The following is a 25,886-nucleotide window of genomic DNA, read 5'->3' as shown; positions in this document are numbered from 1 at the left end:
TGCTTGGTGAGTAGCTGCAGCAGACTGTGATATGCTTGGTGAGTAGCTGCAGCAGGCTGGCTAGCTCTACTCTCACCCAGAGTCCCCTTGCTATGCCCTCCACCTTGGAGATGAAGAGCCATGGACTCAGTTTTCAGGGCTCCTTACAGACAGGAGTCTCCTGCCAAGCACGACGTGCACACTGTGACTCAGATGAAGGAAGAGCACTCTGTGAGATGGCTCCTGCATGGGGAATGGTGTCAGAGGAAGCTGATCTCCTTATCTCCAGATAGCATGGCCTGGTTCTCGGACATGGCTCGGACACCGTCATCAGAGCAGACCCTAGATGCAGAGTCTGTTCCTCCTCATCTTAGTGAGCCCACATGTCACCAAATATTCCTTCACACACATTGTTCTGCTCAAGCCAGCCAGGGTAGACACATTGCCTGAAACTAAGAACCCTCTGAGACAGGACAAAGGTTGAGGCCTGAAGGGCCAGGGAGCCAGTTATATGGAGCTTCCACAGACTAGTGCAACCCTGAGACCAAGAGAAGAGATTGTTGCTTTTTAAAATGCCAAGAACCAAATGGGGGGAGGTAGGAAAAAGAGGAAGAATTCAGGCGGCACAGATAGGGGCTGGGGGAAGCAGGAAGCCACAGGGCCTTCTTCATGGTACAGGCAAATGGTGCCCAATCCAGACATGATCTGCCTTGTGGCCAGTGGCATTGTTCCGACTCTCTGTGTCAGTTCTTCAGTACACTCTGTTTGATCTTCTCACAGGTGTGTGTGTGTGTGTGTGTGTGTGTGTGTGTGTGTGTGTGTGTGACAGAGAGAGACAGAGACAGAGACAGACAGAGACAGAGAGACAGAGACAGAGACTACTTTGGATGAGTTTGCAAAAACAACCATGAGGGTGAAGCTCACTGGGGTCTGAGGTTCTGGGAAGGCTTTGTGGCCAACTGGGCCAGTGTGGGGGGGAAGAAGTGAGGAGGGTCCCTTAATATATACCCCCACTCTCCAGCCCCAGCCCAGTTCTCAAAAGGACAAGGTTCCACGTGACTTTTGGGTCATCGTGTCAGAAGTGTCACAATGTCCATTTCCCAAGTGAGAAATCCAGCCGTTTCGGTCAGATTCACCTGATGTCAAGTCCGAGTTCCAAAACTGTCATCTGACACCCACTCATAATAACACCCCATCAGTTTGGTTGTAAAGCCAAATGGCAGTTCCCAGAAAAAGTATAAGAGAGACATAAGATACCTGACAAGAAGCCTGGTAAGGGAGGAGCGATCCATTGGCTCAGGTTTGAGGGGAGACGATCCAAAGTTAACTGAGCCACAGAAGCCTTCAGTAATGACGTGAGCAGCTCTGTTCAGTCTTTGTGCTCATCTGCAGTGAATACTTTAACTGCTGAGCCATCAATAGTCTCTTTATGAGTCTTAAAAGCATGTCAAGGTATGGATTATTTTTTCTCTAACAGATTACATATGAATATTGCTGTATCTTGTATTTAAGTTTATCATCAGAACTCTCATAACTGGGTAAACAGAACACCAAGTAGAGCTTCTGGTCTTCCCAGGCTCGCTCGTGCTGCTCTCTTGAAAACTACAATTCCCAGGATTCTGTGAGCCGAAGAGGTGATCCTGGCCCAGGTCCGAGAGGCGGGTCCCGAGGCCCGCGCACGCGCCCGGGTTCCGGAGTTTGAGCTCGCCAGCAGGGCAAGCACACTAGGAACACCTGCGACACCCGGCCGGCAGGTGGGCAGCGCGGGCATCTGTGGCGCAGCTGGGCCTCGGGCTCGGAGCGGACAGGGCGCAGAGCCCGGCTTCAGGTGAGGCGCTGGGCCGGGCCGAGCCGGGCTTGGTGCCCGGCCCTGGACTGCAGGGGAGGCCGGCGGGCTTGCGGGACCCAGGGCGGTAGACGCCGCCTGCAGCAGGCGCCGAGGTGGGAGGGGTGGGCCTGAACAGCCCGGCCCCCGATGGCGCACTGGACCGTTCGGCTGGAGCCTTCACTGCCTCTGACCGCGGGGACGCACATGCTCGTGTCTGGGAAAGAATGGTGCACATTTGGCACAGGTGGCGTGGAGCAAGGAGAGATGAGCAGTAGGGGCCTGGGCTGCGCCAGCTGCGTTTGAAGCTGTGCCTGGGTCGGCCTGTTGCTGACCCTTAAGCAGTTGGGGCTCCGTAGGGAACCACCCGGACGGACGTCGGAGTTAGGAGTTTGTCTGCTTGACAATGGCGGGGGGGGGGGGGGGGGGGGGGGGTGGCTACTGACGGACGACCCTGATGGGCTTGCCTATAGGAACCGGTCTTCTCATCGTTAGTGGGAATCCGGGGTCAAAGTTTGGGACCCTCCACCAGAATCATGCTGCAGGTGGTGAGCAGCCAGTATCCTCTGACCTTATGCCCACCAGCCCCGAGCCTGTTGGTGTAGATGGTTTTAGGCTTATGGGACAGGTGAATATTAGCACAGTTCGTTTACCATGTGTGGACTGTTCCAGGCACTGGAAAAATCTTGGCTCCTTTACCGGCCATGTCCCCGTAAGTAACTCATTCACTTTCTCTGGTCCCTTCGTTCATCCTCTGTAAGACAGAGTGAGAAAAGACCTGAATTGCTGTGAGGCTTCCATGAGGTAATGCTGGCGAAGCTTTCTGTCTGGGTTCTGAACACATCAAATGTTAGCATGCACGACCACCAACTCTATAGACAAGGTTGGAGTTCCGGTTCGGGGTCCTGTCTTTTCCACAGACTAGCTGCTCTCAGGCTTCTAGGATCAGCCCGCCCTTTCACATGAAGGATCCGAATTCCAAGTGGTGACAGAGTTAGAAGAGAACTGGGTACTTTATCCTCAGACGTGAGAGCTGAGAGTCCCTGGGGGCCTTGGAAAGGGAGGGAGCTGGTGAGTGGATTCACCCTGGTGGAGCATCATCCTGGTGTGCTGGACTGTCAGGGCCATCAGGGTTGGTTGGTTTGCTAAGGAGGAATCCAAAGCCTCCTGCGTGCTGAACAAACATTCTGCTACACCCGTTCACTCTCTACTCTTTGCTTTGATTCACAGTCTCAGTAAGTTTCCCAGACACACCTAAGCTATGATCTTCCTGCTTCATCCTCCCCAGTAGCCGGGACAGCAGGCCTGTGACATCAGCCCAAGCTGACGACATGTTCCTAACCAACCTTGGACTTCTGGCTGGCAAGTTCTTGCTTTCAGAAATAGCAGTAATAAGCAAAGGCTTCTAGAGAGCCAGAGTATTAAATTACTCAACACTCTGTTCCCCAGAGGCCTTGTCAGTCACTTCAGCATGGTTGTCTGGAGGGACACTCTCCCTCAGGAGATGCTAAAATGATCCCCAGGGCTTTTCAAGTTGGGTGAGAGATACGACAAGAAAGGAAGACTCCAGACAGGCTACCATGGGCTTTGCAATTCAGGCTTGAGTTTGAACTTCAGCCCCGCCCCATAATAGCTACAGTGTACTGAACAATACATATAGCAGTCCCAAGCATATGCCCTTTAGTGAGTTTCATAGTACTTGCCTTAGGTTATAGCAGGGATGAGACCACATATGCAGAACTTAGAGTGCTGCCTGCATAGAGTGAGAGTCAGTAAATGGGTTTTTATATTGCTGTTGTCTTACAGAGTTGGATAATTGCCAGGCACAGAGCTTTGCTTCTGTTGGGTCACTGGGTCCACAAACCTGGAACCTCCCTCTGGGAATAGTATAAGTGTCCTGCCTCAGACCAGTAAACAGAGGCCTGGAACAGTTATAAATTGGTGTTGTTTAGCTGCTAAGCAGTGGGGCTGGAACTCACCTGACAGCTCTTATTGCTGTTACATTCTCTGCTGCTTCTGTGCTCTGCTGTCCTGGGACCCAGTTAGGATGCATGGCAGACATTTCTGTGTTACAGTGGGATCTGAGCAACACATTGGGCTAGAGCTTGACTCCACGTGTCCTGTTGTCCCATGAGTGGTGATACTGAAGAAGGTAGTCCCCTGGGTGAGGCCAGGGGTGAGGTGTTTGGAAGAGGCAGCCTGCAGGAAGGTCTCCTCAGCTCTGGACCCTGTGGATGGGTGAGTCTGCAGCTTGGGTAGGACATTGAAGGCTTGCTTGGTCGGGGGTAAAAACCTTGTTTATCTGCTGGGGAAAAGAGAGAGAGAGAGAGAGAGAGAGAGAGAGAGAGAGAGAGAGAGAGAGAGAGAGAAAGCCACTTGCATCTCAGGCAGAGCCCTGTTTAGGGAGCAGAGCTTTTTGGGTGTAAGGTGAGGGAGTCCGGTGCTGAGTTCCCATGCAACCACTGTATCCCTGGCTGCCTGAGAGACTTCACTTATAAAGACTCGGGAGAATTCATTTTCAAGGGATCTTTCAGTTGTAAAAGGTGGTGGTTTTGTAATTGTGCATCGATGGCTTAACCTTCTCAGCCCAGCACCGAGGCAGTGGGAATAATTGTCACCCCAGCTTGCTACCCTGACTCTTTACAGTGAAAGAATAGCCACAGCTTCTGAAGCCACCAGCCACAGCCAGGTGTTTCCTCTGCCTGGCTGGGTGAGAGTAATTACAGCAAGAAGCTTTGAGTTGCTAAGTTACCATCAAAGGCCTGTGGGTCCGTGTTTCCAGAGCCTTCCATGTCTGCTCTGCCCTTGAGTCAGAAAACTTCACTGCTGTGAATTCTGCCCTGCTCCAATGCCTGAGATTCCATCAGATAGGATGACAGCTGGACTATAAGACCTGAAGGTGCAGTTTTCTCATATTGAGAGAAAATTAAGGTCTGGGGTTGTAGTTGGGTGGTTTGCCTAGGTCATAGGCCCAAGTTCAAACCCCAGCACTACCGCAGGGAGTCAGGAACTCCTCCACCCCCAGGCTGTGCCTCAGCAGATGAATCGAGGTGGTGGCCGAAGTGGCCTTGCCCCTTTGCACTGGGTCAGTCTCTCCCTGATCTGGCCAGGATATGGATGAATCTTTCATTTTCTCTGCCTTCTCGAATTCTTGCCAGTGTTGCCCTCAGGCCCAGTGTGTCTCTAGGCAAACCAGGTCTTCCATGCTGCCTGTGGCGACAGGTGTTGGTGTAGCCTCGTGCCAACACTTGGTCTTTCTCTCCACTCTTTAGAAGAGCAGCGGGCATTCCTTGTCATGCAGTGAGCACTAGGCCTGAGTCACACCTCAGGAAGGAGGTCACAACCCTGGCCTGCCCGATGGATGTTTACCGGTGTTGACGTTGTAGCTCGGGCTTTCTGCGGATTGTCAGCTCACTAGTGATAAACCAAACCCAGGGACCAGGGCACACCCCGAGGTGGCTTCAGGAGCTGCTCACAGCTGTGTGGGAGGTGATGCAGCAACTATGCTAAGGACCTAGAGAAGCTGTCCAGGCTTTTCTCAAGAGGCCTGCCTTTTCCTCTGGACAGCACCAGAGGATGACATGACACCTCCAGTGCCCCTCACTGGAGGCTGTTCAGGCCACCCTCCTCTTACCTGGCCTTATCTTACACTGCATTCATGCCACAAGCAACAGTGTCTACATAGGCTGGGGTAGCTTTTCTAGAGTGGACCCTGTCTCCATCCACGCTGTCTCCATCTGCACTGTCCCGGAACTTAGCAAAAGCTGGAGTCAGCGGCGTTGAGCCTTGAGTAGTGGGAGGGGTCCTAGCTGGATCTAGAGATGTAGTGGGAGGGGTCCTAGCTGAATCTAGAGATCTAGTGGGAGAGATCCTAGCTGGATCTAGAGATCTAGTGGGAGGGATCCCAGCTGGATCTAGAGATCTAGAGAGGAGGGATCCTAGCTGGATCTAAAGAGCTAGTGGGGAGGGATCTTAGCTGGATCTAGAGATCCATTCAGAGGACTGTGGGGCTTCACAATGATGTAGGACAATTTCACATTGAAACTGAGAACATGGTAGAATCACCTGGGAGTTTTTGTTAAAACATGGGTTCTTAGGCCCAACTGAAGGAATCTGGGTCACTCGTGTGTGGGCCCCGTGCATAGAAAGAGCTGCACCCCCCTCTGGAGCAAGTTCTAGCCCTGTAGGGGTCCTGGGGCTTCCTTTCCCCAGGGAAGTGGCCTGTCTCTTTCCTGTCCTATATAGGGAACAGTTTCTAGACCCTTTCCCACTTGGGCTGTCTCAAGGTGAGTGTCTTACAAAGATTCATAGAGTGAACTCAGGGGTCAAGTATGTAGAGTCTGATATGAAGGAACACTAGGTAAACCCACATTGAAGCACGTGTTAGAAAATATATCTGTCTGGCTTAAAAACTGATACGGTTGGGGCTGGAGAGATGGCTCAGAGGTTAAGGGCATTTGTTGCTCTTGCAGACAGCGAGAGTTTGATTCTTAGCACCCACAATGTGGTTCATAAGTATCTGTAACTACTTGCAGAGTATCCCACACCCCCTCTGGTTTCCATGGATACGGTGCACATGGTACAGGATGCACGTGCAAGGGAAACCTTCATACACATTAAAATACAAACCCTAAAGAAACTGTCAAGCTCATAAGAAAGAAACTGTCCCAGATTGGGAAGTAAGCTGTGACTTTTCATCCTGGGTTGGATTTTGGATACAGCATACACTGACAGAAATAGTATCAATATTAATTTTCTTAATTTGCATGATATAAGAGAAATATAGACTTAAGTAGTTATGGCTAGAGGGGATGATAATCCGCAGAATTTTCTTGGTGGTTTTGTTTGACTCAGGTCTTGCTAGGTATCCAAGCTGGTCTTAAACCTCCTGTCTCCGCCCCAAAATGCCAGGGTTGCACGTATATGCCACCCCACCTGGCATCTAGTTTATTTTTAAATAGTTCAGGAAAGAGTTTATATGTGACAGGGTGTGATAAATGTGCTGACTTAGGGACGGATATGTACAACAATAAAGCAGAGGTTTTCTGTACTCTCCGCAAGTGTGAGGTTGTTTCCCACCAGAAGATGAAGGTGATTGCAGGTTGCGGACACTGGAGCCAGACCCCAGGAGCAGGGGGTCTTATCCTGAAGTCTTGTGTGAGCCTGAACACCTTCTGTTTCATCATCTGTAATATAAATGAAGACCGTCACTGCAGTGAAGCAGAGGACCCTGTACCCAGTGACCAGAGTTGGCGTACAGAGGAGACACCATAGTAATGAGACCCAGGGAAACCCAAGCTGAGGCTGGTCTCCACTCTCCTGTCCTTAAGGCAGACTGCAGATTCCCTGGATGTCTGACAGCTACCATGGGGCTTGCCTGCATAGGGCTTTTTGAGTTCCCCCTGAACCTGAGGGTTTCTGTGGTGAAGCCAGGCTTTCTGGCATCCTCATCTCCCTGCTGTCTCCACCCTGAAGTTCTCACTGAACTGTCCATGCCTTAAGCTCTGTTTAGGCCAGGAAGGCGCTCCAAGACTTAGATGTCTTGTGGTTTGCTGGACAGTCAGGAGAGCTGGACAGAGGGATACAACCAACCCATACCCCGCTAAGCTGTTGCCCAGAACTCACACAGCTCCAGGTAGAGCTTCACTGGATCTCCTTTTGTACCTGTGTGTGCTCGACACTTTGTGGTCTCTCCATCCCTAGGCGTCTCCTGGGGTCTAATTCCCATGTGACATGGATGTGTAGGGACTGAGTAGTCCCTGTAAGAATTGTCTGAGGGTTCCCCCCCCCCTGCTTTGACTTTGAGGACTTGGAATATCATATTCATTGTGCCCTGCGTGAGCCTAATGGGCTCACACTCTTCCTTTCCCATCTTCAGCCCTATGTATGACCACAGTGATGCTGCTCTGTCACCAGAGAGGAGGTCGAGTCAGCTTCTAGGGACCCATTTGTGTCAAGCAGAGGTGGGTACCAGGCTATGAGGAGACTTCTGTATCACTAGAGAACAATACCCTAGTGAGAGGGTTGCAGGCCAGCAGGGGAGGCTGAGCCCACCTCCAGCTCACCCCAGCCCTCCTTCCTTCTGCACAAGCCAGGCAGGGGCTAATCACCCATCACACCAGAGCAAAGGAACTTGAGTCCCTTGAGAGTTTGTCCTTTAGGAGTTGGAACTCATTCATGGTCACAATAGCTGCTAACACAGCATTCACATGCCCGCTCAATGTTCAAGGGGGCCTCTCCCAGGTCAAGATATTAACATATGAATGTGAATGGGGCAGGGGGTGAGGGATGGCTCAGTGGCTAAGGTCCCTTGTCCTTGGCTCACTAATATCTGTAACTCCAGGTCCAGGGGAACCCAACACCTCTGACCTTGGCCTTCACGGGAGGCCTTTTGTGCATACAAACAATTGAAAATAAAACAAAAATCTAAAAACAAAACAAACCCTACAAGCACATGAGCTCAGAACTGCTCAATACACCTTCTTAGTTAAGTGCTACGCTTCGAGGGTGCTGGGGCTGCGGGGGTCATACTGAAGGGCGACTGCTCCCAGGAACACCAATGTGCTCTACACGTGTTCACATGTAGTTCTGGTGCACGTACAACCATAATGTAATACATATGAGGCTGTGTGCTACCAGGAGAATTGGACGGTGGGGGATGGAAGGGTTGGGGGAGACTGTTCTGAGGGCAGCCTGGCCTGGTGGAGCGTGTTCGATGAGTTTACCCGCTCAGAGCAAAGGGACATCCATGCCCTACCCAAAATGTCCATAGTTCACTAATAAATACATGCTGTGTTTAGGCTAAAGTTTTTCTCCGTTGCAAAGAAAGGATGCTGCCGTTTTCAGTTATAAATGTGGACAGCTTTTTAAAGTTAAATTGCTGTAATGTTTGTGTAGAACGTTGTCAGGAGCCCTGCTCTTGGGGGAGCGACAGGTGAACAGCTGTTTCTGACACTCCTGCAGCTCTTTGGGCCAGAGCTTAGGAGCCGATGCACACCTGATTCCACCAGGTGGTGTGAGGCCAGCCGTCCCACTCTTGTCTACACGTACAGTCGCCAGAAATTACAGATGAGGGCTTTTCACATTTCACCTGCAGGGCAGACTAAGCTGTGTCAAATCCCTGACTGTGATCATTAACGCTGGACTGCCAACCTCCAATGCTGTGAGGAAGTTTCTGTTGTTTAAGGCCCCGGCCCAAGGTGGTCAGCTGCTGCAGCCTCAGGTGGGCGCCAGGCTCTGAGCAAATGTCTGCTGCCCTGCCAGGCTCTCAGCAAGCTGAGCTGTGACTGCCTCCATCCCAGGCCCCAGGTCATGTGGTCTGCCTTGCTTTTTCCTTTCCCACTGGTTCCTGATCTGTGAGTTTGCAGCCTGTATTCTCATCTAGGAATCCTGGAATGGGTGCTTCCTTCTTATCAGCTTGTAAGGCCCATGTGAGTTTTTCCTGCATCTGGTGCTGGCCAGGGCATTGAGGAAATGGCGCTTGTGTCTGTGCTCGATGCCCAGGTGAGACCTGTCAGCAGGAGATGCTGCCCTCACTGCCTGCCTGTCTGCAGGTGTCAGCATTAGGGTTAAATGATGTCACCTGGGGTCAGCGGGAAGCATCCTTATGTCTGCTTATATCCTTATGCCTATGTTTAAGGGCCTTGGGAGCATATTTTTAAATCACCTGTCCATTCATTTCCTTTCTTAAAAAGAAAAAAAAAAAAGCCTATTCTATAGAGCTTTGTCCTGGCTGAGCCACTAAACTGAATTCATCCTAACCACACCTCTGCTAAGGTTTCCAGCTGTAACAGGAGGGAGACCGTGCCCAAGTCCCCAGATGAGGAGAGAGGTTTGAAGAGGGAAAGGAACCAGGCCAGGCCACGAAGCCCGTTCTCGGCATAGTCTGCAGATGACCATGTGGCACAGGAAGCATCAGGTGGGGGGCCACCAGCAGCTGTCACTGTTCCTCAGCACATGTGCCCTGCCACTGAGTCAGGTCAGGAGTTACCAGGCCTCAAGCCTCCCCTGCCACAGTGAACTCTGAGGTCAGCAATGTTGTTCTCCAGATTTGTGCCTAGCACATGCAGGAACCTTACTTCCTGTTCTGTTCACGTTGGCTTAAGAGTCTGTACTCTGTTCCCTAAACACACACAGAGAGACACACACACTCTCACACATTATCACACAATTTACATGTCTTTTTTTTTTTTTTTTAAAGATTTATTTACTATTATACATAAATACACTGTAGCTGTCTTCAGACACGCCAGAAGAGGGAGTCAGATCTCATTATGGATGATTGTGAGCCACCATGTGGTTGCTGGGATTTGAACTCAGGACCAAACGCTCAGTCAGTGCTCTTACCCGCTGAGTCATCTCGCCAGCCCAATTTACATGTCTTTAGACATAATTTTGCACATGCATATATGCTGGGTATGCATATGTGTATATTTATATATGCAGGTACACACATACTGTACCAGTTACCTCCACACACTGACTTGTACATATGATCAGTGGGAAATCAGGTTAGCCAGCCATGACCCACCCTGTGCTGCCCTGCAAGGCAGAAATACTGGTTCAGCAATGTTGGCTGGTGTCCATTCTGCTCTTGGTAGCACACCATGCTGTGGTTGATCATGTTCAGTGTTGGGCCTGTTCCCATCTGTCTATCCACTGCCTGCCATAGGGACAATGAAGGACGTAAGCTAAGGTCTTTTGTCATGAAAGACTTGAGAACACAGCTCTCCACTGAGTCACAGCTCCAGGCCTCAGCAAACAAGACATTTTTGAGGGAGTCTTGTCTCCAAGGTCATTCTAGATTTTGTCAGGTTGGCGATAAAGACTCACCAAGAGCCTGGCTTCTCATGGAGCTGGAGTGCGAGGCTGTCCCCTGCAGTTCTCAATGGAGCTGGAGCGCGGGGCTGATGGAGCACGGGGCTGTCCCTCTGCTGTTCTCAGAGGGCACTGTGCTCTGTCCTCTGCTCTTCCCCTCTCCTGGAAGGAAGGCCCACTGCACGGGCCAGCCTGTTGCACACAGCAGCATGGCAGGGAATATGAACAGTGCTTTTGCTTGCCTGGGACCCCTGCACCAGGGAGAAGGGGTCCTGAAAATGACCTGACTCAAGCCATGGTTCTGTGCGTCCTTTCCATAGCAAGCATCTTTTCCATGAAGGAAGTTTGTTTCTAGGGGTCTGGGTTCACTGGGTAAAATGGCCCAAGTTTGAATTCTCAGCACCCTGATAAAAGCTGTGTACAGAGGCTTGTGACATCTGTAACCCCTGGGGCTGGGCATGGGAGCCAGACAAGAACATCCCTCAGTGGTTAAAAACACTTGTTCTTGCACAGAGCTCAAGTTTGGTTCTCTGTTCCCATATGACAGCTCACGGCCATCTGTGACTCCAGTTCCAGAGCATCGGCTGTCCTTTTGGTCCTCCAAGGGTATCGATCGTACCTATATGTTACACAGACGTAGATGCAGGCAAAGCACTCATACACATAAATAAAAAGGTCATTAAAAATTAAATAGAACAGAGTGATCAGGGAAAGTACTTGTCATTGACCATTGGCCTCCACAGGCATGTGCACACATGTCACTGACCTCCACAGGCATGTGTGCACATATCATTGACCATTGGCCTCCACAGACATGTGTGCACATGTCATTGACCATTGGTCTCCACAGGCATGTGTGCACATGTCATTGACCATTGGCCTCCACAGGCATGTGCACAGATGTCATTGACCTCCACAGGCATGTGCACAGATGTCATTGACCATTGACCTCCACAGGTATGTGCACACATGTGCATATATGTGCATGCACACCCTCACATGTTTACACACTTATCACACACAAGTTTGTTTCCGAAAAGTTTACTTACAGCCCTCTCCCTCCTTGCTGGCAGAGCAGAGGAGGGGCCACAGAAGCTGCTTCTGTTAAGGGGCAGACTCGTGGTCTGAGTCTATTAAAAGCTCTGAGGCCATTCTCAGAATAATGTTGAGATTGGAGCTGGCATGTTTGAACTTCTCTGTCCTCAGCCAGGTTTGCCTTTACACTGTCTCCATAACCAGGCTTGGTTGGGGAAATCAGCAGGGAACAGTCACAGCCCCCAGCCAGCAGTCAGGGACTTGTGCAGAGGAATTACAGATCACTTACATGGGGTGGGGCTGGGGTGTTCTGCATTGGGGTTCCTTTTCCTGGTGTGATACAGGCAGGGGTTTTGTTTTAGGTGTGGCTGTCATGGGTGCCATATATGCTAAGACACTGAGCAGGGCCTGACTCTTACTTTAAGATGTACATGGTGGCCTCTCCCAGGCTGGACACAGGCAGAGAAGCTCTTTCTCCATGTGAAGTGTCCATCACAGACCCTCATCCTGTCCAGAGCCCATCTGTGAGGAAGCTCTGGGCACTTGGAGCCCAGAGGGTGGGTGTCTTCCTTTGGTCTTTAGAGCATGCTCATCTGCAGACCCTAAAGAGCCAGCATAGGCTTTTAGGGTGAGTGGGTGGAGAAAATAATACGTTTTCTCAGGTGGCTCTGAGCTCTTGTTCAAGTAGTCTTAGCAGCCTCCATTTACCTTTGATTAAAGCTCTTCCTGCCTCTGTCTGATATCTTAGTTCTGCCAAAACTTTTGATCTTGCTGACTTAAGTAGAATGCTACAATGCAATTGGAGTAGGTGTGGGGTCATGCAGGAGAATGTGGGAAAGACCATGGATTTTATCATGACCACTGAGTGCCCCATACCATAGCTCCTTCACAGTGACAAAATACAGGGCCCCATTAGAAAGGATATTCTAAAGCAAGGGTGGTGAACAAGTCTGTTGTCTGTCCTCAGTCTTGGTTTACCTGAGTGAGTGTACGCAATCAGAAAGGCTAACCCACATAGCCACAGCCTTACCCCAGTGGGTGAGCTCAGAGCCCTTGGAGAAGAAGCCTTCGCACAGTCCCTTAGCTACACTCAGTCATTTGGTTCCAGTCACTCAGTTCCAGTCACTTGGCCTTGGTTTGGGCTGCCTGACTGTAAGTAGCAGAGTCAGTCCACCCCATGCTTTAGACCACAGGAGGTTCTGGCAGAATGTTTACTCTCAGAAATTCCCATTTTCCCCCTTCCATGTCTATACTACCCTCTGCCAGCACCATATTGGAAGGCCATAGGACGGTACTCACATCTAACTAGAAACACCTTCCATCCTCTGAGGGTCCAGAAACAGCCAGGGTCAGGTCCTGTGACCCTTCTACCCCAGGGTCTGACCTGAGTCTCCTGCTGCCTCCTGCAGTCCTGCTTCTCTCCAGCAGATGGCACTGGTGTCAAGCTGCTGATTCTCTGTAACTGGTTTGCTGTGTCATGCGGTTTCTACGGAGATTGGGGGGTCACAGGGATATGGATGCAGCATCGTTCTGCTGAGGCTGTGCACATTACCCAAAAAGCCGTGCCCTCCTATCAGGTGCCTGTCTGTGATAAGCCAGAGCCCCTACTCAACCCAGCTTCAAAGATGAAGACAGTTCTCTCACAACAGACTTGGAGACATCAGAGTTCCTGTGTCTCTCCTGCTGTCTGTGCCCTCAAGCCAGTTTGCTTGTGGTTGGCAGCCATGAGACACCCCCTTCCTCCTGCCCATTCTGGGTTGGGTCAGAAATGCAGAAGTGAGCTCTCTGGCACCCCAAGGGCCGCGTCTCTGCCTCCTCTGGTTCCCAGGAGATTCAGCACGGGGGGCTCTGAGGATGTGTGAACACACCGAGGAACTCCTTAGGAAGAGTGGACATCGACAGAAATGACCATCTCACTGTTAGCCTAACCTGGAGACCCAGGGAGCAAGGCTGGGTACTGCCCCAGTCCAGGGTGCCTCAGTGACACCTGGCCATACTCACTGACTGCTCTCTGTCTCCTTTTGGAGATTTCTGTACTTAGATTTGAAACACTGTTTCAAGGAGCAATGACACTGTCTAACACTGCCCAGCCTTGGCTCTGAATCATGAAGGCAGGAGAGTGCCCAGGGTGCTTCCGGACACATGTGGCTCTTTATTGACCATCAGGTGTCCCAACCCTTTTCCTTGCACTGGAGGCCTCGCCTCTCGGGAAACCTAACAACGAAATGGTTCTTTTTGTACATCAGAAAAAGGTTGGATGCGAGAATTTCAACCAGTACATCACCTCTGACCGCCAAGGCACCTGAACACTTGCTCTTACTAACAGCTGCCTGAATTCCAAAAGAAAGGCCACCCAGAGGCCTCAGTGCTAGCACTAATTACTAATTGGAAATAGATGTTGGCCCAAAACCTGTGCCTCGCTGAAGTTCTGCAGGGCTCTGATGGTGGTAATGTTTTTCCTTCATAGCACACGTGTGTGTAGCACACTCCTCTTGGCGTCGTCAGAGGCTGTTGAAGCCACAAGGTACTTTACCTTGAAGCAGAACAGATTCAGCCAGCTGCTATTGAAAGGGGGTGGTGAGGGTTCATCCAGGTAGAGGCAGCTGAGTGATGCAGGTGTGATTAGAAGGGTAACATGTGCCCATGAACACACACACACACACAAAACTTTTAAAAGCCTAGAACCTGTAATTTGACTCACGTTATGTTACCAGGAGCTTTGCTGAAGAGGTAGGGGGAAGGAAACACACGGTGGGAATGTGCTGTGACTCCTGGCTAGGTTGACTCTTCTCTCACTCTTTGCAGGCATTTTCTGGTCCTCCAGTAGTACACTTAGGGATGGATGGGTGAAGCCCCCCGGGCTGTGGCACTGCCCAGCGGCCATCGTCTCGCTGAGGCCCCCTGGTGGCAATAGGATGCACCTCTCTGCGGTATTCAACGCCCTCCTGGTATCAGTGCTGGCTGCGGTCCTGTGGAAGCATGTGCGGTTGCGGGAGCATGCGGCCACGCTAGAGGAGGAACTGGCCCTTGGACAGCAGTCCCTGGATCCAGTCCTAGGACTGAAGATCGACTACCCGAAGGCCCTGCAGATCCTCATGGAGGGTGGCACCCACATGGTGTGCACAGGCCGCACCCACACGGACCGCATCTGCCGCTTCAAGTGGCTCTGCTACTCCAATGAGGCCGAAGAATTCATCTTTTTCCATGGCAACTCATCTGTGATGCTGCCCAACCTGGGCTCCCGACGCTTCCAGCCAGCCCTGCTGGACCTGTCCACTGTGGAGGACCATAATGCCCAGTACTTCAACTTCGTGGAGCTGCCCGCTGCAGCCCTGCGCTTCATGCCAAAGCCAGTGTTCGTGCCTGATGTGGCCCTCATCGCCAACCGCTTCAACCCTGATAACCTCATGCACGTCTTTCATGATGACCTGCTTCCACTCTTCTACACACTGAGGCAGTTTCCCGGCCTGGCCCAAGAGGCCCGGCTCTTCTTCATGGAGGGATGGGGCGAGGGTGCCCACTTTGACCTCTATAAACTCCTCAGCCCCAAGCAGCCGCTGCTACGTACGCAGCTCAAGACACTGGGCCGACTGCTCTGCTTTTCCCATGCTTTTGTGGGCCTGTCCAAGGTCACCACCTGGTACCAGTACGGCTTTGTGCAGCCCCAGGGCCCAAAGGCCAACATCCTGGTCTCTGGCAATGAGATCCGGCAGTTCACGCGCTTCATGACTGAAAGGCTGAACGTGAGCCACGCGGGGGCGCCCCTGGGGGAAGAATACATTCTGGTCTTCAGTCGCACCCAGAACAGACTCATCCTGAATGAGGCAGAGCTGTTGCTGGAGCTGGCACAAGAGTTCCAGATGAAGACGGTGACAGTGTCCCTGGAGGACCACACCTTTGCTGATGTCGTGCGGCTGGTCAGCAACGCCTCCATGTTAGTCAGCATGCATGGGGCCCAGCTGGTTACCGCCCTCTTCCTGCCCCGCGGGGCTACCGTGGTTGAACTCTTCCCTTACGCTGTCAATCCTGACCACTACACCCCCTATAAGACGCTGGCCACACTGCCTGGCATGGATCTGCAGTATGTAGCCTGGCGAAACATGATCCGGGAGAACACAGTCACACACCCTGAGCGACCCTGGGACCAAGGTGGCATCACCCACCTGGACCGGGCTGAGCAGGCCCGCATCCTGCAGAGCCGAGAGGTCCCCCGGCATCTTTGTTGCCGGAACCCAGAGTGGCTATTCCGAATCTACCAGGACACCAGGGTAGACATCCCATCCCTTATGCAATCCATTCGGCGTGTGGTGAAGGGCCGGCCGGGGCCACGGAGGCAGAGGTGGGCAATCAGCCTATACCCGGGCAAGGTGCGGGAGGCTCGATGTCAGGCGTCGGTGCAGGGTGCCACCGAGGCCCGTCTGTCTGTGTCCTGGCAGATCCCGTGGAACCTCAAGTACCTGAAAGTGAGGGAGGTGAAGTACGAGGTGTGGCTGCAGGAGCAAGGGGAGAACACGTATGTGCCTTACATGCTGACCCTGCAGAACCACACCTTCACAGAGAACATCAAACCTTTTACCACCTACCTGGTGTGGGTCCGCTGTATATTTAACAGGAGCCTCCTGGGACCTTTTGCAGATGTGCTGGTATGCAGCACGTAGCCAGCAGACCATGGCCAGGCCTCTGGAGGGCACCTCTCGCAGCTCAGCTTTCCCAGGTCCACAGTTCTGCTAGCAACTGTGGTGATAAATTATCTATTTATTGAGTAGGCTTGCACTAAGCCTGCTTCCCGAGTGTGCTGTTTGCAGATTCCTCTAGCTCTGAAGAGGTGGTGCCTGCCAGGCCCTGGGGATCTGCTCTTGCTAATAACCATGCTGTTTCCTGCTTTGGCCTTGGTGTAGGTCCTGGCCTCTAGAAACAGTGGTCATGTGATTGGTGGGCTAGGCAGATAATCTTTGCGAATTTCATCTGTAGCTGAGTGACAGGTGTGTTTGGAGCAGTCATTAAATGATTATGAACATCTTGCCCAAGTCTTTTCTGATGCCTTGTTAGCATGCATGAATTATACCTCATAATAGGTTTCATGCAATGTTTTAGGGCATGTTTATAATGCACTTCAATACTGTTCACCACATTAACCTTTCCTGCCCCCTCCCACCGAGCTTTTCCTCTTTCCAACCCACCCCTCTTATTTTCAAGTCCCTTCGTGTCTTTATTTATGAGTCAACAAGTTTCTTAGGGTCGCTGACAAGCACATGGGTGAGGTTTTGTCTGCAAGGGCAACTCACCGTTGACTACACAACTAAAAAACATGTCTCCTTTCAGACACTGACCAAATAAATCCTCAGGGAGCCGTGCGACCCCATGAGCTCCTCCCATTTCCATGACGGGATATAGATGGGCCAGATCATGGTTGGTCATCACAGCTGCTGTGAGTTCAAGAGTGCAGCAGCCTAGTCAGACCCAGAAGTCTGTGTTCCACACCCCAGCCACCCATTCTTCTTGCCCCGTCCAGATATTCCTCGAGCCTGGGCGAGGCTGACATAGCTGCCCATGGATGAACACTTGGTAGTCACTCTCAGCCCCATAACCAGTTATGAGTCTCCAGGGACTGCTGGCACGGCAAACGGAAGGTCTGACAGCGGGTGGCAGCACTGGTCTGTAGGCATGAAATTTTTTAGAAGATAATTTCGTAGGTGTGTCCTATCCATGAAGCACAGTGGCAGTAGCTTCCCTGTGAGAGAGAGCCCATTCCTTCCCCACCCACAGGCTTTTAACAGGTTCCAGCATCGAACCTGAATTCCCTCCCGTGGAATGGTTCTCAAATCCAACCAGGAGGCAGTTGGTTTCCCCATAACAGACCTGTCCCTGTAGCATCAGTGGGCCCATCTTGCCTAGCTGTTGGCTACTATCTGCAGCCACAAAAGGTAGCTGATATGCCCCCGCCCAGCAGCCCGCACAACACTTTATACTATGAGGACTAGTGAGCAGGGAGGGAGCTCCAGTTCCATCTTGATTTCTCTGTGTCCTGCAACAGGTGTTTGGTGTTTTCAGCAAAAGGGTTTCATTGTCATATTCTGGTGGGCAACAGGCGATTGCCTGTATTTGGGAGTGGTCTAAGGAGCCAACTTAGGCTACAGCTCAGAGAGTGTCTTTGGGCACATCTTATTGGATAGCAAGAAGCAGAGTTGGCAGTCAGTACTTTTAATTTTGGTTGTCAAGGAGATGACATGGTAGGATAGGGAGAATGCTGGGTAGAGCTCCTTTAATGTGCCAGGTGCATCACGCAGGTGGTGAAGAGGAGAGCGTCCATTGGGGATATCCACAATACCCATGTTTGTCCTGGGTCGTCCCTGATCATAGTGAAACCATAGATGCGCTCTCATTAAAGTCAGGAGTGAGATGTGGCTGAGCCTTTTTTAATCTCAAAAGACAAAACAAGACCCAACCAAAGCCCTAAAACAGTATAAATAAGGAGAAATTAAAACATAAAACTGAAAATTTGGTTTTCTACTGAAAGACTATTAAGAGGCATATAAATATTTATCTAGAGGGCTTAAAGAGAGAACTCAGCAGCGATGCGGAGAACCAAACTTCAGTTGCTGGCACTCATGAGGCAGCTCAGGACCATTGTAACTCCAATTCCAGAGGCCTCGGTTACCCTGCTGTCTTCTGTGGGCACTGTGCGTGTACAGTGCACAAATGTGCATGCAGACAAAACACTCATATACACAAAAGAGATGTTTAAGTGGATTCTTACACCATCAAGCAGAGTACAGTAACTTGGATTAGAACAGTGTCCAGTTTTGAAGCAGGCTCGTAAAAAACCCTGTGAGTGCAGCCCAGCACAGTTCACAAAAGGGCCTCTGTGCGCTTGGTTTTTATCTGATAAAAGTATACTTTCAGATGGGAACAGAATAGACTATTGAATGGAATCTGGGGCAGTGAAACCTAAGTGATCTCTCAGATGTAGTTCATACAAATGAGCAGTCACGTAAAAGAAGTAAACAAATGACATTTCAGTGATCGGAGGAGCAGAGCCGTTCTGAGAGGCTCGCAGGCTAACATGATAATAAACTGGGCTGCACAGAATTACAGCTTCCTATTTCACAAAAGACAAACAGGTCAAGTCGCAAGTAGGAGATTGAGGGGAACCATGGGCAAGTCTAACAGCCAGGGCTGGGTGCAGCTCAGATTCAAAGCTCTCTTGTGCACAAACAAGGAAAGGACAAACAGAACAGTCAGCCTAAAACACACACAATGGCTAGCATGAAAGTGAAGATAATGTCTATGTAATAAAGGGGACTTGGGTTTTATAATAGGCTTCTCCCTGCTGGAGGGATGGCTCAATGGTTTAAGGCATCTGTTGCTCTTGGAAGGGTCTACAAAGAGTTCGTCTCAGCATCTATACGAGGTGGCACACAACCACTCCAGTAACTCCAGCTCCAAGGAATCTGCTGTCCTCTTCTGGCTTCCATAGTCACCTTCACACACGTGGTATATACTCACAGACATAAACATAAATAAAAATAAAATTAGTGCCTGGAGAAATGGCTCAGTGGTTAAGAGCACTGCCTGCTCTTCCAGAGGATCCAGGTTCAATTCTTAGAATCCACATGGCAGCTCACAATTATCTGTAACTCAAGTCCCTGAGGTTTGACACCCTCCTCTGGCTTCTGCAGACACTAGGTACACACACATGGTACGTGTGTGTGTGTATGTGTGTGTGCGTGTCAGGGAAAACACCCATGCACATAAATTTTGAAATTAAAATAATCTTAAAAACTAGACTTCTCTGGTATATAGTTCAGTTGGTAGAGTGCTTGCCTAGGATGCATGACGTTGTTCAGGCACATACCTACATATCTCTGCGCACATGCACACAGCACTGCATGTACATGTGCAGGGAACAGTTCATGAACATTCTTGAACATATTTATTGGTGCGTGAGAGTAAACTGCCAGAGCATGGAGACTGCAGGCCCTCCATCATCCTCAGCAGGTGACCTGTCCCATGGTGATGTAGGCTCCTCCAGCTTTGGCTTTCCCCATTTGTCATCAGGATGACCAACTACTGTCACAGAAATGCTGTCATTGAGAGGGACACTCACCAGCTGAGGTTTACATTGTGTGAAGTTCTCCAGCAAGGTGTGCTCGGCCCAGACAGCCATGGGCTCACGGGTCCTTGTCCCTGAACAGTGTGAGGTTGTGCTTCTTAATGTGTCTCAGCAGGATCTGTCCTCGCCTCTCCAGTGTCTCAAGGACATGCTTCAGACCTGCAGCTCCACCTTGGCTCTCCCAGAACACCTGGTCCATCTGCAGCGACTTGAACAGCAGGTTCTGTAGACACCCTGATGCAAGAACCTTCACAGCGGACTCTGGAAACCTGGGTCCAGAGCCCCAGAGCCCGTGCAAGAAGGGAAAGGCATTAAGTCAGCTCAGAGTCCCCTCAAAGTGTGAATCCAGAACTTGCCCAGCTGGGGAATGCAGCACAGTCAGCCAGGGCAGTACAAGCCTGTGCTTACTAGCTCCTTATCAGGTAGTTCTCTCAGATGGGTCCCATCCTACAGAGAAGCCTGGAGAGCCAACTCAACCACTCTGGGCTCAGCCAGGCACACTTGGGGCCTCCAAGGGGCCTGAGAAGGCTGAGTTGCCCACTGGGAGTGAGCAAGGAAGGGCAGGTCCTCGCCTCGCTCTTTCACTCAGATCTAGGATGAGCTAGCCTTCACACACTGAAGCAGGGCAGCTGGTATTCTGCAGGACCTGGAGGCCCTCTGGGTATGAGGGACAGGCCTGCCAACTGTAGCCCCCCTCAGCCTCCTCCAGCCCTCTGTAACCTCAGATCCAGCTTTGGTCTAACAGACTTTAGCCACCTCAGGAGATGTAGCCAAAAGTCCCACAAGTCTACAGCAGGGCCATCAAGCCTCGTCCCTCAAACCCTCTACCCAACACCCCAGGTCCTCACCCATCTATGCCTTCCAGCAGCCGAAAGTTGAGCTTGTCCTCTGGATGCTGAAGGTAGCCAGCATTGTCTATATACACCAAGCGAGACGGATCACTGCTCCGGACCTTGGAGGAAGGATATGGACAGGGGTGGCTATTTGGTTAGGGCTGAGTGTAACTGGTACCACTCAGTCGTTTTCATGAGCATCCTCAGCTGTCGGTGCCACAATACCCCCGCCACCCCCACCCCACTTATCCACATGGTCCCATGGCTGAGGGCTTACTGTACACCAGGACTGTGTACCATCTCTGTGGATCCTCCCAGCAGCCTTAGGAGCATAAAACTGTTAAGTAATTTACACAAGATCACGTAGCTAATAACCAGCTAGGGCAAACTCAAACCTGGATGTAACTGTGCCTGCTAAATTGCAGGGCATGGGGGGCTGATTCCTGGTATAGGATCCAGTGGGGTCAGAAGCATGGGTGAGAAATGAACTGTCAGGATTGGCGGGGGGGGGCCCACTCTTTAGGGTCAAGAATTTTATGCCTTATCATACACAAACAAGCATGTTTGCTACAGACACACACACACACACACACACACAATCTCTTGCCACTTCTGCCTAAGTGTCACCAAAACCACACAACTATGTCCTTTATCCATATAGATCAACAACCAAACTTAATGGGAAGCAGCTTTAGCATTTCTTAAATCCTTCTCATGCTAAAACTAGCAAGACAGAATTCTCCAGTACTTAAAAAAAATCTATAAAGGGCTGGGGAGATGGTCAGTGGGTAAAGGGCTTACCATGCATTTATGAAGACCTGAAAACTCAGAAGCCTCATAGCAAATCCATGTGAAGTTGTGAGTGCCTGCAACCCCAGTCTGAGGAACAGAGACAAGAGGGTCCCTGGGGTTAATGCTGGCCTAGCTGAATTGATAAACTCTGAGCTCAATGAGAGATCCAGTCTCCAAAAATAAGGTGAGAAGGATAGAGGAAGACACCTGATGAGAGCCGCTGGCTCCACACGCAGGCACTCACCTGAAGGTGCGTGTGTGTGCATACATGTACACAGCGGGGAGGAGATTGGGAACCCTTGTGTCTAGGCATCAAGAGCATCCTCTGCAGGAGAGAGGTATACCCAGTGTTCATGTGACAAGGGACTGTGCATGCACGGGAGACATACCAGGATGTGGACCAGCCGCAGCTCCTCTGGGTTCCGACATTTTTCTCGGAGACCCTCTTCCACACAGGGGTCTGAGGGCTCAGGCTCGAAACCACAGCAGTAGCGATCCAGGCGGTCGTGGACCTATGGAGAAAGCTGGGATGGCACCTGTCTTCTCCAGACCCAACGTCAAGGCCATTTGGCTTGCTGGGCTCTGCTCCAGCCCAGGGCCACTCCTGAATAGTCTTTAGGGGCTGTCAGTACCAGTAAGCTCTGTGCTGGCTTCCAGCTGAAAGGAAGACATCTGCCTAATCCCTTACCTGTTTAAGCCTGACGCTCTGCCAGTGTCCTGAAGATGAACTTGGGGTCACAGGACCCCTGTATCTGCTCCTCTCTGCTTACTACCACAACTCATCTCTTAAGTTGGCATGGTAGGAATGGTGGCCAAGCTTAGCCCATGAAGGCTGCCAGAGCCAGGACTCCAGGACCCAACAAGGACCCCGGGCGGTGTCTGGCCGAGTTGACGGACAGCAGGTTGGTGCTGCAGACCTGCTGGTGTATGAAGGAATGTCGCCCTGATGGCCAGCACTGCCCTGCCACCTCTACCTTCTTCCCTCCTCACTGCAGACCTACAAGGCAGGAACTATGCCACCCTGAGATCGGACACATCCGGGGTCATAAAGGAGAACATAGAATGCTGGATTTGAAGTTGATGAAGATGTTGAAGCCTAATGTTGGGTCCCCATTTGTGGACAATGTGGGCTGCATGTGGAAAAGGGAAAGAGGATGGTGGTGTCCACAAAAGCTGAATCAGGTTTATAGGCCCTTCTGGCTGAGCAGCAGCTGATGACAGATGTAGACCATGTGGTCACCACCCATGCTTGGTGCAGCCTCCACAGTCACAGGGTGATGGGCCTCAATTCTCTGGAACCCTTTCCATCAGCCTTACCTAACAAGACTAAGACCAAAGCAAGCGATCCCTGATGAGCATGATGAGCAAAGCAAGCGATCCCTGATGAGCATGATGGGGATCCCTTGATCCCTGTGAGTGACTCACCCTTGCCGCTCTTCCAGGAGGCAGGGCAGTATCCCAGAGAGGGTGTGAGCTATTTGGGCTAGCACACTGATCAGATGCACCCAGACTTCCTGCCCAGGAGCCCCCTTCCCACTGAATCATGTCTGCTAGCCTTACCAGCAGGTTTCTTAGACTGTCAGTCACAGAGTGCAGATGGACCCAGGGCCCCCTGACCATACACTCTCCCTCCTGCCCTGATTCCTCAGATCCTAGAGGAGAATCACTTAGGCAGAGGGTATATTTAAAGCGGGGCAAGAGTTCCAGGGACAGACTGACCAGAGGTTCCCCTCAGGAGGTACAAGCTTTCCCCAGCTCCCTCAGTGCAGTAGGCCCAAAGCCCAGAGTGCAGTGTGGAGTAAGGACTTTGGTGATATGACCACATGCAGGCCTAGCATTTGCAGAGCAATGGTGTATGGTTAGGGTGTTGTGGTGGTGGTGGTGGTTGTTTTGCCAACCTGACACAAACTAGGGTCATTTTGGAAGAGGGACCCTCAATTGAGAAAATGTCTCTATCAGACTGGCCTGTAGGTGAGTCTATGGCAAAATCTTCTTGATTAATGATAGATGTAAGTTGGGCCCCGCCCACTGTGGGTGGTCCCACCTCCAGGCAGATGGTCCTGTTGTATAAGGAACTAGGCTGAGGAAGCCATGGGGAGCAAGCTGGTAAACAACATTCTGCCATGTCCTCTGCTTCAGGTTTCAGCTTTGAATTCCTGCCCTGACTGCCCTGCATGATGGACTGTCAGCTCTAAGACTGAACAAACCCTTTCCTTTCCAAGCTGATTTCTGTCATGGTGTTTGTTGCAGCAATAGAAAGCAAATTAGGACAGGGTAGCAGAAACCCTGCCTGCTCTGGCCCATGCACTGCCCTCCCTCAACACACAGTTGGATCCAGCAGAGGCCTCTGCGCCTGCCAAGCCCTCCCTGACCATGTCTCGGGCTGCTCCATCCAGATTTCCCGTTATGCAGCATTTATTTGCCAACCAGCATAACACGGGCAACACTGGCCTTCTAAAATGTACGCCCACCTAGATGCCTGGCAGAAAGAGCGTGCCCGCTGGCAGAAAGAGCGTGCCCGCTGAGGTGCCGGGTTGATTATTCTGCCACGCTGTCTGCTTTGTTTCCCCATCAGCTCCAGCAGCAGCTCACATTCCTTCAGGACTTGGCCCTTCCTCCACTCTTTGAAAAAATGAAATGATGGTTCCATGTGGTTCCAGCACACAGAGCCAGCCCGGCTGTGCTGCAAACTGTAATTCAACCTGGAGCTTTTGGTTAGCGAAGGCCCTAAAAGCTCAGGCTGTGTAGGTGCCACGCTGGGAGCTTTACCCAGTACAGCCCACTGGGTCCCTCAAGGCAGCCAAGAAGGACCCCCATTCCAATTATGAAGAGGACAGTGAGTTAGCCATGGAGGGGGACTGGCTACTGTGCTGAAGGCCACATTGCTACAAATGGCGATCCCTGGATTTGAAGCCAGGAAGACTGGCTCTGACCATAAGGACAGGCCATGTGGTAGGCATATATTCTCTGGCATTCAGGGCTATAATTTCTTGGATGGGAAAATAGATGACTGAAATAAAACAAGTAAGTAATTTAAACAATCTGACCCCAGGACCCAGAATGCATTTGACACAAGTTGAGACGTAGTGAGGTCTCTGAACACAAGAATGAAAGAATGAAGCATGAAGAATGACCACAGGGTCCCGAAGAAGGTCTGAGGACCACAGTGTCCCCAAGGAGGCCTGAGGACCCAGGGTCACCAAGGAGGCCCGAGGACCCAGGGTCCCCAAGAAGACCTGAGGTCACAGGGTCCCCAAGGAGACCTGAAGACCCAGGTTCACCAAGAAGGCCTGAGGATCATGGGGTCCCCAAGAAGGCCTGAGGTCACAGAGTCTCCAAGAAAGCCTGAGGTCACATAGTCCCCAAGGAGGCCTGTAGTCACTGGCCGGCCCATCATACCCACCGCCTGGTTTCAGGAAAGGCCTTGCCCTATTACATCCCAAGCAGAATATCTGGGTGGGACAAGACACTGCAGTTGGCCAAAGAAGGCCACAGGCCCATCTGACAGAGTTGGAAGACCAGGTGGGGGTGCAGCACAGGATGTGGGTGGCCCTATTCGTCTGACTAGACTCAGCTGGCTTCTGGGCCAAGCCAGACAGATTCCAGAAGAAATGTCTGGTAATATTTTGGCCCACACCCTTCAGCTGGGACCCTCCTTGATTTCTTTTCTACTTGGCAGCCCAAGTGTCCCAACATTTGCTGGGGGGTAAGATTCACTCTTTCTTTCATAGGAACATTACCTTTCTCAGAGAGTAAATTCCTCATGGATCAGGGCCCCCCCCCACATGCACATGCACATATACATAGGCACACACATGCACATGTGTATACATATGCACATATACATGCACATGTGTATGCATATGCACATATACATGCATACATACATGCACATGCGTATACATATGCACATATACATATGCACATATACATGCACATGTGTATACATATGCACATATGCATGCACACATACACGCACATGTGTATACATATGCACACATGCATGCACACACACATGCACATGTGTATACATATGCACACATGCATGCACACACACATGCACATATGTATACATATGCACACATGCATGCATACACACATGCACATATGTATACATATGCACACATACATGCATACACAATGCACATGTGTTTACATATGCACACATGCATGCATACACACATGCACATGTGTATACATATGCACACATACATGAATACACACACAAACAAAATTTAAAACAATAAGCTAACAAATGCACTCGGCGCGCTGGCGCGTGCTTCTTTGTGTAATGCCGGGGAAGGGGCTGGATCTCCAGGATCACCTGCCTGCCAGGAAAGCCTAGGCGGCCGGCTCCAGGCGGATACATTCAACAGGCACCTGAGGAATGCAGCTTCAAAAGTTGGCAACCCCTGACCTCAGCATGTCCGCGCCCTGTCCAACTGCCCATGCGCATACGGGTGGAGGATAACATGAAGTTAGTAGAGGGGAG

General features: G+C 51.1%; 2 protein-coding genes across 6 annotated transcripts in view; one reads left to right on the top strand and one right to left on the bottom strand.

Annotated features, from left to right (window-relative positions):
• The first annotated feature begins 1,656 nt into the window (after positions 1-1,656).
• Pomgnt2 (protein O-linked mannose N-acetylglucosaminyltransferase 2 (beta 1,4-)) lies at positions 1,657-16,678 on the top strand. Its single transcript, XM_021172133.1, has 2 exons — positions 1,657-1,807; positions 14,462-16,678. Exon 2 carries the CDS (start codon positions 14,572-14,574, stop codon positions 16,312-16,314), a length of 1,743 nt encoding a protein of 580 aa, XP_021027792.1. The 5' UTR covers positions 1,657-1,807; positions 14,462-14,571; the 3' UTR covers positions 16,315-16,678.
• Positions 16,679-18,392: 1,714 nt separating this feature from the next.
• The window catches only part of Gask1a (golgi associated kinase 1A), a 31,112-nt gene continuing 23,618 nt past the window's right edge, over positions 18,393-25,886 (bottom strand). For 2 of the 5 annotated variants that reach the window (XM_029482046.1, XM_029482047.1), the window contains exons 3-6: positions 21,784-21,906; positions 21,404-21,481; positions 20,618-20,721; positions 18,393-20,038 (exon numbers count right to left, since the gene is read on the bottom strand). In XM_029482046.1, coding sequence (XP_029337906.1) covers positions 19,828-20,038; positions 20,618-20,721; positions 21,404-21,481; positions 21,784-21,906 — 516 coding nt within the window. In that variant the 3' untranslated portion in view covers positions 18,393-19,827. The remainder of the gene's footprint in view (positions 20,039-20,617; positions 20,722-21,403; positions 21,482-21,783; positions 21,907-25,886) is intronic. The other 3 variants (XM_021172700.2, XM_021172698.2, XM_021172701.2) reach the window with 2 other exon arrangements.

Source organism: Mus caroli, chromosome 9, assembly GCF_900094665.2.
Source record: "Mus caroli chromosome 9, CAROLI_EIJ_v1.1, whole genome shotgun sequence".
Lineage (NCBI taxonomy): Eukaryota > Metazoa > Chordata > Mammalia > Rodentia > Muridae > Mus > Mus caroli.
The sequence above is the reverse complement of the archived record's forward strand: the minus strand, read 5'-3'. Positions and strand labels throughout refer to the sequence as shown.

Bases quoted from the DNA above. Each gene is read 5' to 3' on its own strand.
- Pomgnt2 (XM_021172133.1), top strand. From the start codon at position 14,572: ATGCACCTCTCTGCGGTATTCAACGCCCTCCTGGTATCAGTGCTGGCT.